Source organism: Ursus arctos, unplaced genomic scaffold (genome assembly GCF_023065955.2).
Source record: "Ursus arctos isolate Adak ecotype North America unplaced genomic scaffold, UrsArc2.0 scaffold_12, whole genome shotgun sequence".
Lineage (NCBI taxonomy): Eukaryota > Metazoa > Chordata > Mammalia > Carnivora > Ursidae > Ursus > Ursus arctos.
Genome location: NW_026622786.1, coordinates 64,674,340 through 64,687,645, shown reverse-complemented (window position 1 = coordinate 64,687,645; position 13,306 = coordinate 64,674,340). Strand labels below are relative to the sequence as shown.

At 36.8% G+C, this 13,306-nt stretch overlaps 1 protein-coding gene and 1 non-coding gene across 8 annotated transcripts in view; one reads left to right on the top strand and one right to left on the bottom strand.

Moving 5' to 3' along the window:
- EPS15 (epidermal growth factor receptor pathway substrate 15) overlaps positions 1 to 13,306 on the bottom strand; it is a 134,455-nt gene that overhangs the window by 30,736 nt on the left and 90,413 nt on the right. For all 7 annotated transcript variants that reach the window (XM_044383881.3, XM_044383883.3, XM_026498122.4 and 4 more), the window contains 5 exons: positions 10,305 to 10,466; positions 9,679 to 9,876; positions 5,122 to 5,325; positions 3,240 to 3,356; positions 2,923 to 3,013 (listed from right to left, as the gene is read on the bottom strand). In XM_044383881.3, the coding sequence (XP_044239816.1) occupies positions 2,923 to 3,013; positions 3,240 to 3,356; positions 5,122 to 5,325; positions 9,679 to 9,876; positions 10,305 to 10,466 (772 nt within the window). The remainder of the gene's footprint in view (positions 1 to 2,922; positions 3,014 to 3,239; positions 3,357 to 5,121; positions 5,326 to 9,678; positions 9,877 to 10,304; positions 10,467 to 13,306) is intronic.
- On the top strand, positions 12,460 to 12,563 carry LOC113254836 (small nucleolar RNA U13). The gene has a single exon (XR_003315962.1). It is a non-coding gene; the product is annotated as a small nucleolar RNA U13 (small nucleolar RNA).

Below are 13,306 nucleotides of genomic sequence, written 5' to 3'. Positions count from 1 at the left end.
AAAAAATAAAGATGAATTGGGTGATTTCAAAAAAAAAAGAAAAAAAGGCAGAATATCAACATACCTCATAAAAGCAGCAAATTATTTATTTATTTATTTTTATTTTTTAAAGATTTTATTTATTCATTTGAGGGAGAGAGAGAGACAGAACACAAGCAGGGGGAGATGCAGAGGGAGAGAGAGAAGCAGACTCCCCACTGAGCTGGGAGCCCAATATGGGACTCAATTCCAGGACCTGGAGATCATGACCTGAGCTGAAGCGGGATGCTTAACCATCTGAGCCACCCCAGAAGCAAATTTTTAAATGACTTCTATTATTTTTTTAAAGATTTAATTAATTTATTTATTTGAGACAGAGAGAGAGAGCACAAGCAGAGGGAGAAGCAGACTCCACTGAGCAGGGAGCCTGATGTGGGGCTCGATCCCAGGACTCTGGAATCATGACCTGAGCTGAAGGCAGATGCTTAACCGACTGAACCACCCAGGTGCCCCAAAGAAGCAAATTTTAATAGGAGCCAACTATAATTATTCCTTGATCACAAGCTGAGGTTACAAATAGAAGGGAAAAGACAGGCACAACAGCAGTAATTTTACTAACAAAATTCTCTACTCTTCATGAGAATACTGAATGGGTATTACCACCACTACTCCAGAAACAAAGACACTGAGCCTTACTGAAGTAAAAAAAATAATTCTAGAACTAAAGAGTCCAGACATAAACCCTTACATTTGTGGTCATTTGATTTTTGACAAGAGTGCCAAGACAATTCTATGGGGAAAACAATCTTTTCAACAAATGGTGCTGGGACAACTGGATATCCACATACAAAAGAATAAAGCTGGACCCCTATCTCACACCATATTCCAAAATTAACTGAAAATGGATCAAAGATCTATATGTAGTAGCTAAAACTATAAAACTCTTAGAAGAAAACCTAAGAATAAATCTTCATGACTTTGGATCTTAGACATGACATCAAAAGCACAAGTGGTGAAAGAAAATATAGATGAATTGGACTTCATCAAAATTAAGACAATGCAAAATACAAGAAAATATTTGTAAATTATATATTTGATTAGGGACTTGTATTCAGAATATATGAAGAATTCTTACAAGTCAACAATAAAAAGACTAACAATAAAAAATGGGCGAGTTACTTGAATCAACATTTCTCCAAAGAAGTTATACAAATGGCCAATAAGCACATAGAAAGATGCTCCACAGGAGATATTTGCAAATGACATATCCAATAAGGGGTTGGTATCCAAAATATATAAAGAACTTATAAAACTCAACACCCAAGAAACAAATAATCCAATTAAAAAGTGGACAGGGATTCCTGAGTGGCTCAGTCAGTTAAGCATCTGACTTTGGCTCAGGTCATGATCTCAGGGTCCTGGGATCAAGCCCCACATTGGGCTCCCTGCTCAGTGGGGAGTCTGCTTGTCCCTCTGCCTCCCCACTCATACTCTCTCTCTCTCTCTCAAATAACTATTTTTTTAAAAAGTGGGCAAAAGACAATGAATAGACATTTTTCCAAAGAAGACATACAGATGGCCAAAAGACACATAAAAAGATGTTCAACATCCCTCATCATCAGGGAAATGCAAATCAAAACTACAATGAGATACTACCTCACACCAGTCAGAATGGCTAAAATTAACAACACAAGAAACAACAGGTGTTGGCAAGGATGCGGAGAAAGGGGAACCCTCTTGCGCTGCTGGTGAGAATGCAAACTGGTGCAGCCACTCCGGAAAACCATATGGAGGAAAAATAGAATTACCCTAGGACCCTGCAATTGCACTACTAGGTATTTACACAAAGAATACAAAAATACTAATTTGAAGGGATACATGCACCCCAATATTTACAGCAGCATTATCTAAAACACCCAAATTATGGAAAGAGACCAAACAGTCTGTCATCAGGTGATGACTGGATGGACACACACACACACACACACACACACACACACAGGAATATTAGCCAGCAAAAAGAATGAAAATCTTCTCATTCACAACAACATGGATGGAGCTAGAGAGTATTATGCTAAGCGAAGTAAGTCAGAGAAAGACAAATACCATATGATTTCACTCATATGTGGAATTTAAGAAACAAAACAAATGATCACGGGGAAGAAAAGAGACTAGGCAAACCAAGAAACACTCTTAACTATAGAGAACACACTGATGGTAAGGAGAGGAGTTGGGCGGGGTTGGGGGGGGTGTTAAATGGTGATGGGTGTTAAGGAGGGCACTTGTTGTGATGAGCACCAGATGTAGTATGTAAGTGATGAATCACTAAATTCTACACCTGAACTAATATTATAGTGTATGTTAATTAACTGGAATTTAAATAAAAACTTGGAGAAAAAAAAATTGTTGTAAATTGACCTATCAGTTTCACAAATTGATTTGGAAATAAATAAAATGCAAAAAGAGCTTTGACACCAGTGGTATTTGACATAGTTTACATTGACATCAGGTATTTCAATTTGTTAAAGTTGTATTTCTTCAATAACACTAGCGGCACATTAAGGGCAGGAATCCAAGTTCTAACTGCTATAGATTCCACTGTTTTAAAATCACGGTGCTGGCACTTTAGTAAAAAATTGCTGGTTGACTTAAGAGTACCTAATCGCCTCTCCTGGTGCATAATATCTATCTTTTGTTTCTTATTCTGAAGAAGAAACACGCTCTTAATCAGGGGCTCCTCAGACATAATCAGTGGCTTAGTCTCAGTAGTTAGTTGCCTGACAAGGATAAATACCAGGAAATACAAGCATATCACATCTCTACACCCCTCTACTTTTGTTGTAACAAGTAGGATTTCAAAACTGAGCCTTAATTTTTATACAGTTACATTAAAAAGATTTTTTGGGGGGGGTAAATCCATAGTATAAAAATAAGAGTACTTACTGCCAACAAAAGGATCAGACTGGAAAAAATCCAAGTTTGTATCTGCAACTGGATCTGTCAGTGAACTTGATTCTACATTAAATGGATCTCCCTAAAAATGATTTTAAATTAAAAAATATTCTTTTAGGAACCAGTTTTAAGATGCAACATTTTAAAATTAAAAAAATGCTTTGAAAAATCAATGGATGGTAATATAACAAATATTTCTGTAGTCATAAAGTTCACTTAATATATTTTTCTTTCCTTAGCCTAAAACAGTGTATGACCCATCTAGGAAAACCAGTAATGAGAACATTCACACATAAAATTATTCTTACCTCTTTTGAATGTCTGTCACTATTAAATTCAGGACAAACTTTCTCATTAACAGCTGTAGTCGCCACTTCATTATCATCAGTCACACCAGAAGGCAGTATTTCAGGACTACTTCTTGCCTATAAAATATTAATGATACATGGACTAACAATGTGTTTTCTACTTGGCAGAAGAAACTGACAAAGGATAACCAAAAATTGCTAAAAATACAGAAGACAAGCAGAATGTATTCATTAAATGAGTTCTTCTCTTAAAATCTTAAGAAAATGGTCTCATCAAGCATCGAAGTCACTCAGACCAGAAAACTTAACCACTTAACCACTTCCCTCTGGTCATCTCCCAGCTAGCCTCCAAGTCTTGCTGAGTTCACCTCCTACCTCCTCAAATCCATTCCTCTCCATCCTCACTGTCACTATCATCTATTTATAGTATCATCATTCTAATCCAGCATAACCTTGCAACTGCCTTCCTGCCTCCAATATGTGCCCTTCCAACTGATCCTTCTTATAGTAGATAAAGGAATAGATCTAAAATATGAATCTGATCATGACCCTTCTGGTTAAAGGTCCTTCAATGGCTTCCCATTGCTTTTTGGATTTGGACCAGTAGGTAACAGGGCTTAAGAAGTGGCAGGGGAAATCTCCATTTCATAACACCCTGTGTCTTTGAAGGATAAACTTTTGTACTTAAAAGAACATTGTATAGTGTATCCAAGATTGCAATGCCTAAATACAAACCAAGTCTGCTGATTTTGTCTTTAGTACCTCTCAAACTTGTATTCTTCTCCTCATCATCCCTCCTATTACTGCTTAAGTTTAGGCTAAAACAATCTCACACGGACCATTCCAATAGTTTCTTAACAAATCTCTGTGTGTCCAGTCTCACTCTCAAATCCATTTTCTACATTTCTCGAAAAGGTAAATGCAATTACGTCACACCTTGCTTAAAATTCTTCAATGGCTACTCACCACAGTAAGGTAAATCCCCAATGCTTCAAAATGAATCCAAATTTCTTACTCTCTGTCCCTTTCTGACCTAAAAGTGGTCATTTTTATCCAGGCACACATCATAATCACCCACAGAATATTTTGGAAAAATATATGTACCTGGCACCATTCCAGAAATTCTAGTTCAGCAAATTTGTAGCGGGGTGCAGACATCTGTATTTTAAGTAAGAGGTAATGCAGGGAGCCACTATAAGAGAGCTTCATCTCCTACCAGTACTCTCCCCACCATCACAAGCTATCCTTCAAGAACTTCTTGTGACCCTGTGCGGCATATTTCTCCCATCTCATGCCTATGCAAATGCCGTTTTCTCTGCCAGGAATATACCACCTTCTTCTTTGCTTAACACTTCTTACTTTGAAGCTCACTTATAAAGCTTTTTCTATACAATCTTGAGCCCCCCTCAAGCTGTCCTACCTGAATATCACAGCCCTTTCACACGGTGTTACACCGCTAGGCTGTATGCTGCCTAAAGGCAGGGTTACAGTCTTTTGTCTTTGTAGCTCTCACACATAATCGCAATACTGCTGTATGCTAAGTAACTGGTAAATAAATGTCCTCAACATTATGAAATAAAGAATTACTTTCAGCACTGGGTGAGAATACTTTAAAAAATGCTTTTAAAAGTTACTATCTACAGAGCTACTGTTTTGAAAACATTCTTTATAACATACAGATTGGTTAAAATTACATTTTTACACTAGCTAAAAGTGTCAGAACTGTTGGATCTCCCTCTGGGGGGAAAAAAAATCAACTGTCCAGCAGATGAGGCAAGGTCCCATATTTATATCAAGTATGATGTCAACAAAAACTTTGACCCAAATCCATTTTTTTTTCTTCTGAAGTTGATTACGAAGGTTACAGAACTATTAGACTCACTGGAGACTCCTGGTGTATGGGCTCTGACTCCAGGTTGCCTTGGCCTTCAGCATGCTCATTAAGGTTAGCTGTTTCACTGCTGCTGGTGCTGAGGCTGCAGTAATCTGCAGCACCATTTACAAGAATGCTGTGTGGGCTACTGCACCAATTTAACTGAGTATTATGGTTTTCCAGCTCTTTCATTTCCATCAGTTTCATTTGCATCTGTCAACACAAAGGAGAAATACAAAACAGAATTTATTACTAGAAGGACACAAAACATAAAAATAGCTACATCCTTAGACTCAAAGATAAATTTGTTTCCATTAAAGAGAATCCTCTGGGAATGCAGCATGGTTTAGAGAGATTTCAATAACCCATCCCAGCAAGTTCTCTTGACATTCCAGTATATACGGATTTGCTTTTGCACATCTTTTGAAAGCTCCAAGAATTTTGATTTAATAGCTACATTTTGGTGTTCTTTAGGTATAACTGGGAAAAGGGTCAGGATATTGGGGAAAAGACAGCAAAGTAACAGAACAAGAGAAGATTTTGTGATGAAGCTTTAGGAAAAATGAAGCTGAGGGAGAGCACCCAAGGAATTGGAGCCATCCATACTCCTTTTGGGAAGGTACACATATGAATGCACAGGCCCACACAGAGAGGTGCAGCCACATACAGACAGAATTCTAAAAAGATACCATGCTACAAACATTGTTTTTCTCCAGGAGGTAGAATTATCAGACTTTTCACTTTCTATTTTAAAAATGTACATAGTGTGGTACTCCATTATTAACAATAATTTTTTTATACATGAAAAACTTGCAAAGTATATTAGGAAAACAAATGTGCATGTATGAAACGGTTTTATGTCATATGGAGAAAACAATTTTATGTTTTATGGATAAGGCAGCGTTTCTCATTGAGTTGGGCACAATCACTGACTATATAGGCCAGGGAGATGTTTTCTGTGGGGACCAGAGGCAGAGCTCTCCTCTTGTCCATCTGCTTCAGGGCTGCCCAATATCTCCTCTCTATTTTCCCAGTCATGGTCCTTCTGACTTTTTTCTTGTTCCTGACTGAACCTATGAATCTCACAAAATAATCTGAACATCTCAGGCCGCATGCATTTGAACAGCAATAAGATGATGTTTATTCGCTTCTAGTTACCAGTATGTCAAGCTGGGTCAGCTCATGGAGTCCCAAAACATGAACATTTTGGTGGTCAGCAGCACCAAAGACTCAAAAGCTCTGAACACTCCAGAACACTACTGTCTTATTTCATTTTTTAAAAAATTTTTATCATGACCATTAAAACAATTTTAATATCCACTAAACCTTTACAGTCTAAAATTTAAAACCTAACACTAAAATAATAACCATCATACAGATGAAGCAGTATGTGGAAATACATGCCTACCAAAGAGTACTATTTAAGACAGCTTATTCCTTATAGTTACTTCTGAGACAATAAAATCCCTCTCACATACTTGTCACTTAGCCTGTCTTCTTCCTTAGTCTCTGCATAAACTTAGAGGATATAGAAAAAAAAAAGTCACACAACTAACACAAGCTCTTTGCAAACTGTGGAAGAGAAATGCAATAAAATACCAGAATGCCAGAAACATTTGGATAAAAACAGTGTAAAGTTTTTAGTGTGTAAGTAAGATACGTAGAGTTAAAGCTTTGCTTTTTCTTACCATAAATACAAGAAGTATAAATGAAAATTTAGCAAGTCAGAAATTTTTCCTCAGTTATTCCTTTTTCCAGAAAAGCTATAGTTTAGCTTTAAAGAGCAATTAAAGTTTCAGGATAATATAAAATTTGGATTTTCGCTTTTTATAGACCCATGGGAAAATACTGCCATCTGAGGGAAAGACACACAAGTCACTAAGTCAAATGTAAGAAATAGGTATGTTTATTTTTGTGTGTGTGTGTGTGTGGTTGATTGATTGATTTTCCTAAGTAAACTCTACACCCAATGTGGGGCTTGAACTTACAACCCCGAGATCAAGAGTCACATGCACTACTGACTGAGCCAGCCAGGGGCCCCCTGGTATGTTTGTTCTTAAGGTTTGGAGATCAGATGCAAGGTTATAATATAATTCCTCCCATAGATAGCAAATATTATCTGGCACACTTGGTAGTATAGTTTGCTGAGATTATTTTCCTTGCTCAGAAACACTGTTTTATGTTCTCAATGACAATTTATAATATCCAGAGTCCTTTCTACTTTTCTCATTTATGTTCCTCCCTTTGAAAGACGTTCCCTTCCAAAAAACTTAAAGAAAATGAAAAGACAAGCCAGAGACTGGGAGAAATTATTTGCAAATCAAATATCTGATAAAGAATGAAGCATAGGAGACTATGGACTCTGAAAAACAACCTGAGGGCTTCAGAGGGGAGGGGGGGCATGGGATAGGCTGGTGATAGGTAGTAAGGAGGGCACGTATTGCGTGGTGCACTGGGTGTTATATGCAACTAATGAATCATCGAACTTTACATCAAAAACCAGGGATGTACTATATGGTGACTAACATAATATAATTAAAAAACATAAAAAAACACTTATATCCAGAAGATATTTTTAAAAACTCCTATAATTTAATAATAATTAGACAAATAATCCATTTTTTAAAAATGGGCAAAAGATTTATACAGACATTTCACACAAGAGGATATACAAATGGCTAACAAGCACATGAAAAGATATTCAACATCACTGGTTGCTAGAAAAAACAAATTAGAAGCTATGAGATACCACTTCACACCCACTAGAATGACTAAAATCAGTTAAGCAGACAGTAAAGTGTTGGTAAGATTGTGGAGAAACTGAAACCCTCATATATTGTTAGTGGGAATGTGAAATGGTATAGCGACCTTGGAAAACAGTTTGGCAATTTAAAGTTAAAAAACATTTTAAACGTAACTTTACAATATAACCAACTATTCCATACCCAAGAAAAATGAAAACATATGTCCACACAAAGAATTGTATGCAAATGTTCACAGCAGTATTATTCATAACAACCAACAAGTAGAAACAAATGCCCATTAATCAGTGAATGGATAAACAAAACACTTTATAAATATACAATGAAATATAATGTTGATACATGTTGCGAAAGAGATGAGCCTCAAAAATATTATGCTTGTGAAGGAAACCACATGAAAAAGACTACACAGTGTTTGATTTCATCTACATGAAGTGCTCAGAAAAGGCAAACTACAGAAGCAGAAAGCGGATTAGTACTTACCTAGAGGTAGAAGCAGGGACTCACTACAAATGGGTGTAAGGGATCTTTTAGGAGTGATAGAAATGTTCTAAAACTGGATTGTGATGTTTGAACAATTCTAAGTTTGCTGAAAATCACTGAATTGTATCCTTAAAACCTGTAAATTTTACGGTATGTAAATTACTGGTCCAAAAAACCAATTTTTAAATAAACTCAAAGAAGAAAATTATTTTAAAGACTATTCATTCAGCTGGTAGCATTCCCACTAGGACAGCCTTCTTTTGGGTTACCTGTTTATTGAGTACCTACACTGGGATAAGAACTGTGCTAAATGATAAGAGAGAAAAAAAATGTTTAAGTTTCTAGACCCAAAAAGTTCTGTTTGCTGGGGGAGACAGACACATAAACAAATATGCAGGGAAAAATGTTACTATTGCTGTAACAGAAGTAGAGTCCAATACAGGCAGGGTTCAGAAAATGCTATAAAGAAATAAGAATTTAAGCTATGTCTTGCAAGATGAGTGAGTAGGCATTCACCTGTGAGAGGGGAAAAAAGCATATCAAGGGGTAGGACTTCATTATACACAATAATTAACTGAGAATACTGGACTATATGTTGGAAGATCTGGATTCTAGGCTGTGGCTCTTTTAAAGGCAATGTAACCAATGTAATCTTCCTTGGCTTCAGTTTATTCAAATTCAAAATGAAAGGAATGGGTTACATGATCTTTCTCCTATCTTACTATCATTCTATAAAATATTATTCTCCATTTAGGGAAGCCTAGAAATAACAACTCTGGACCCACACAACACAGCATGTTTGTCTATAAAGAACAATTTCCTAATTAAAATAATAAAGGTCTCCAAATAAGCAAATGTTCATGGGGAGGCAGAATTTATGAAAATAAGCAACACTTAGACAGTATTTATGTACCAAACACAATGCTAAACTGCCTCACAGCATTTAATCCTTAACATTTCATTTAATCCTTACAGCAGACCTAAAAGGTAGAGGTACTGTTAATTCTCCAATTTTAAAGATGAGGAATCTGATACTAAGATGATTCAGGCAGTAAGTGGCAGAGCCACCACCTGACCCTAAACCATGCATCTACAAAACCCATACCCTTAGCCATGACTCCAGTGATAATAACCAGATGCACAAGATGTATGACAATTTTAACTTATGACAGGTAACAAGAAACCTCCTTGTATAAAACAAATGAAGAATGAATAACAGACTAGACAGAGGGAAAAGGAACATGAACTGAGAAAGTATTATTTACTAAGAGGAGAGGTGAGACCCTGTTTCTGCTTATTTCTCATTGCCACAAAGACTTACTGAACTGATTTCCTGTTGTGAATCTTGCAGGTGCTGCTGAAGAGGTCCCAGCTGAGCCTTCCCTGACTCCACGCTCTCTTCCAATTCTGCCGTTTCTTGCTGTAGGCGACTCAACTCTTCCCTAGCTTTAGCCAGCTCTTCCTCGTAAGTAGAGATCTGGGATTCTTGACTTGTTAATTCAGCTTTCAGGGATGAGATCTGTAACATGGGAGTGAATGACAAGAAAGAGGGATAAAAAAAAAAAGAGTTGTCATTAAAATATTCCATAATGCAAGTATATTTATTTGTTCAGTTTACTATTTTGGTGGGTTTTTTTTTTTTTTGAAGTATATATTTTTGGTAGAAAAGGGCAATTAGGAGATAAAGAGAGGGGACTTGAAGGCATAGGTACCACACTTTCAGCTAAAATTTAGAAAAGCAGTACATTAAGTGCCCTCTTTCCCCAAAAGAGGGCCTACAATTTCCGGGTGAACAGTGCTCCAAACTCCTTCATGTGCCCCAACTGTTGACTAGATTGCCACCTAACAGCAGCAGGAACAACAGCAACAAGCAAAGAACGTTTCCATCCTATGCCAGGAAAAGCAACTAAGGTACAGATACAGGCAGCAGCGAATGGCCAGATTTACCAGCTGGGCCTCCTCATCACATTTCTTTCTAACTTCCTTCAGTTGCTCCTCCAGCTGGGATTTCTGCTCATCCAGTCCATCAAGGAGTTCCTGTACTTGCTGTTTCTGGGCCTGTAGTTTTTGCAGATTGGTATTCTCCCTTTGAACTTCATCTTGCAGATCCTGAAATACAAGAAAATTAACATATTTATTATCTTTGGAGAGAGGGGAAAGGTCAACAATTTTTAAAAGCCTATCTTAAGGGAAAATGGAGTCTTATTAAATATATTGTATTGGTAGACTGGAGGAATCCTAGCTTTAAATACTATCTTTACTTCAGGATTTCTTCCCTAGACTCCAGATTTTAAAATCCAATTTGCTTACTCAAATCTGTCTTTGGATGTCTGATGAGCTTCTCGAACATGTCAAAAACAGAACTCCTGGCATTCCCCCCACCCCCCAAATCTGCTTTATCCTCAATCTTCCTCCTCTCAGTTTCTCTGGCCAAAAAATCCAACATATTCTTTGACTCTTCTCTTTCTCTCACATCTCATCTCCAATCTGTCAGCAAATTTTATTGCTTCTTCCTTCAAAATATATTCAAAATCTGACCACTTTTTTCCTCAACCTTGGTCCAAGTCACTGTTCTCTCTTTCTTGGATTGCTGCCTTCTAACTGGTTTCCCTGCTTCTACCCAGGCTACCTACAGTTTATTTTCAGCCCAGCAGCCACTGTAAAAAACTTCTGTCAGATGAGTCACTCCTCTATTCAAAATTCTGCATTGACTCCCCATCTCCTTTACTGTAAATACCAAACACCTCACAACAGCCCTGCATCTCCCAACTTCAATTCCTACTGTGCTCTTCCTTGCTCAGCCACTCTGGCCTCACTGCTGCTCCTCAAACATGCCAGACAGGCTCCTTTCTCAGGATCTTCCACTGATTATCCCTTCTTCCTAGAAAGTTTTCTCCCCAGGTATCCATATGGCTCAAACCCTCATCTCTTTCAAGTCTTTCCTCAACTATAACCTTCTCACAGTGAGGCCTTCCTCATCAGCACCAGCATCACCAGTACCATTACCACCACCTCCCTCCCCTAAGTCTCCTTCATATATAGCAGTAATTTTATTCGTTTTCTAGAACAGCTTTATTGAGATAAACATACCATACAACTCACCCATTTAAAGTATACAGTTCAATGGCTTTTAGTACCTTTACAGAGTTATGCAACCATCACAATTTTTTTAGAACATTTTCTTCACCCCAAAAAGAAACCCCATACCCACTAGCAAGTCCCTCTCTATTTCCCTCCCAGTCACCCCAGCCCTAGGCAACCACCAATCTACTTTCCATCTCGATAAGCTCTGTCTATTCTGGACAGTTAATATAAATGAAATCATACAACATCTGGTTTTTTTGTGATTGGCTTCTTTGTGACTTAGCATGTTTTCAAGGCTCATCTGGATTGATCTGCTGTCGCTACAGTTTTTGCCTTTTGTAGAAATTTCATATAAATGGAATCATACCATATGTAATCTATTGTATCTGGCTTCTTACACCTAGTATAGTATTTTTGAGATTTGTCTCAGTTGTTGCATGTATAGGTAGTTTGTTCCTTTTTATTGCTGAGTAGTATTTCATTATATGGAGACACATTTGATGGACATTTAGATTGTTCCCAGTTTTTGGCTACTATGAATAACAGAGCATATAATTTCTTTATCTTGCTCATGATCTATTTCTTTCCCGTACAATATAAGCTCCATGAGTGGGGAGATATTTGTGAGTTTTGTTCACTGCTATATTCCCAGTTCCCAGTATACAAGAGGTACTCCATATTTAGTGAATGATGAATGACATCATAAAGATGTCAATTCTTTCCTAATTAATCTATACATTCCAATGAAAATACTAACAAGATTTTGCAAGGAGCCTGACAAGCTGGTTCTAAAACACATTTGGAAGAAAAAAGAAAAAGAAACAGCATAATAATATGTAAAAGGACTTAACCTACTAGGTATTATGAATTATTGGAAAACTAAAATAATTAAGACAGTTTGGTGTTGATAGAAGGATAGACAAATAGATTAAAGTAACAGAACAGAATTTAGATACAGATCTGGCATATACAAAAATAATGATGTGAAAACATGACATTAAAATTGACTGGAAGGAGGATCCTTTTGTAGTTCATAAGCGTGATGATTGGGTGTTCATGCCATTGTGTGACATGTGCCTCCCTCAAACCTTGTTACAACCTTGGCACATTACCCATCTGACATGAACTTGGAAAAAAAAATTGATGGGAAGGAAAAAAGAATTAAATATTCAGTAAATATGCTGGGCTACCTGTGTGGTAAAAAATAAAATGAAGTCTCTAAATCACACCAAAGAGAAAAATAAATTCCAGGTATATTACAGACCTAAGAAAAACAAAACTTTAAAATGTATGGAAGATAAAATTTTTTAAAAATGTATGGAAGAAAATAGAGATCTCAGTGTAGGAAGGAATTTCCTAAAGATAAATCACTCTGAAAATGCTGTATGTATTTATTTATGTATGTATGTATGTATGTATGTATGTATGTATTTATTTATGTACTATACTTTATGCTTAATAATAAAGGCTACAGAAACTAAAAAATTACAATGGGAAATCACTGTACCCTCTGCTTAATTTTACTATGAACCTAAAACTACTCTTAGAAAAAAGTCTATTAAGAAAAAATACAAAAGAGACCTTGGGTGACAGGCCACTGCCATTATCATTACCACCAGTAAACAGAGCAGCCAAGAAGTCCTGATTTATATGTCCTCTAACATTTGGGGTTCCTCACCTAAACCAAAGAAAATCATCTGAGTGACTATTTCCCAATTCTTTGAAGAATGGTACAATACTAGTACCGTTGTAGATACACGGAAGAGAGACTAATTCACTGCTTATAAAGTTTCCAAAGGGAATTAGGACTTAATTTTCTCCAGGAACCACAAGTAAGGAAGAAGGAACTGATAACTCTAAGGTAT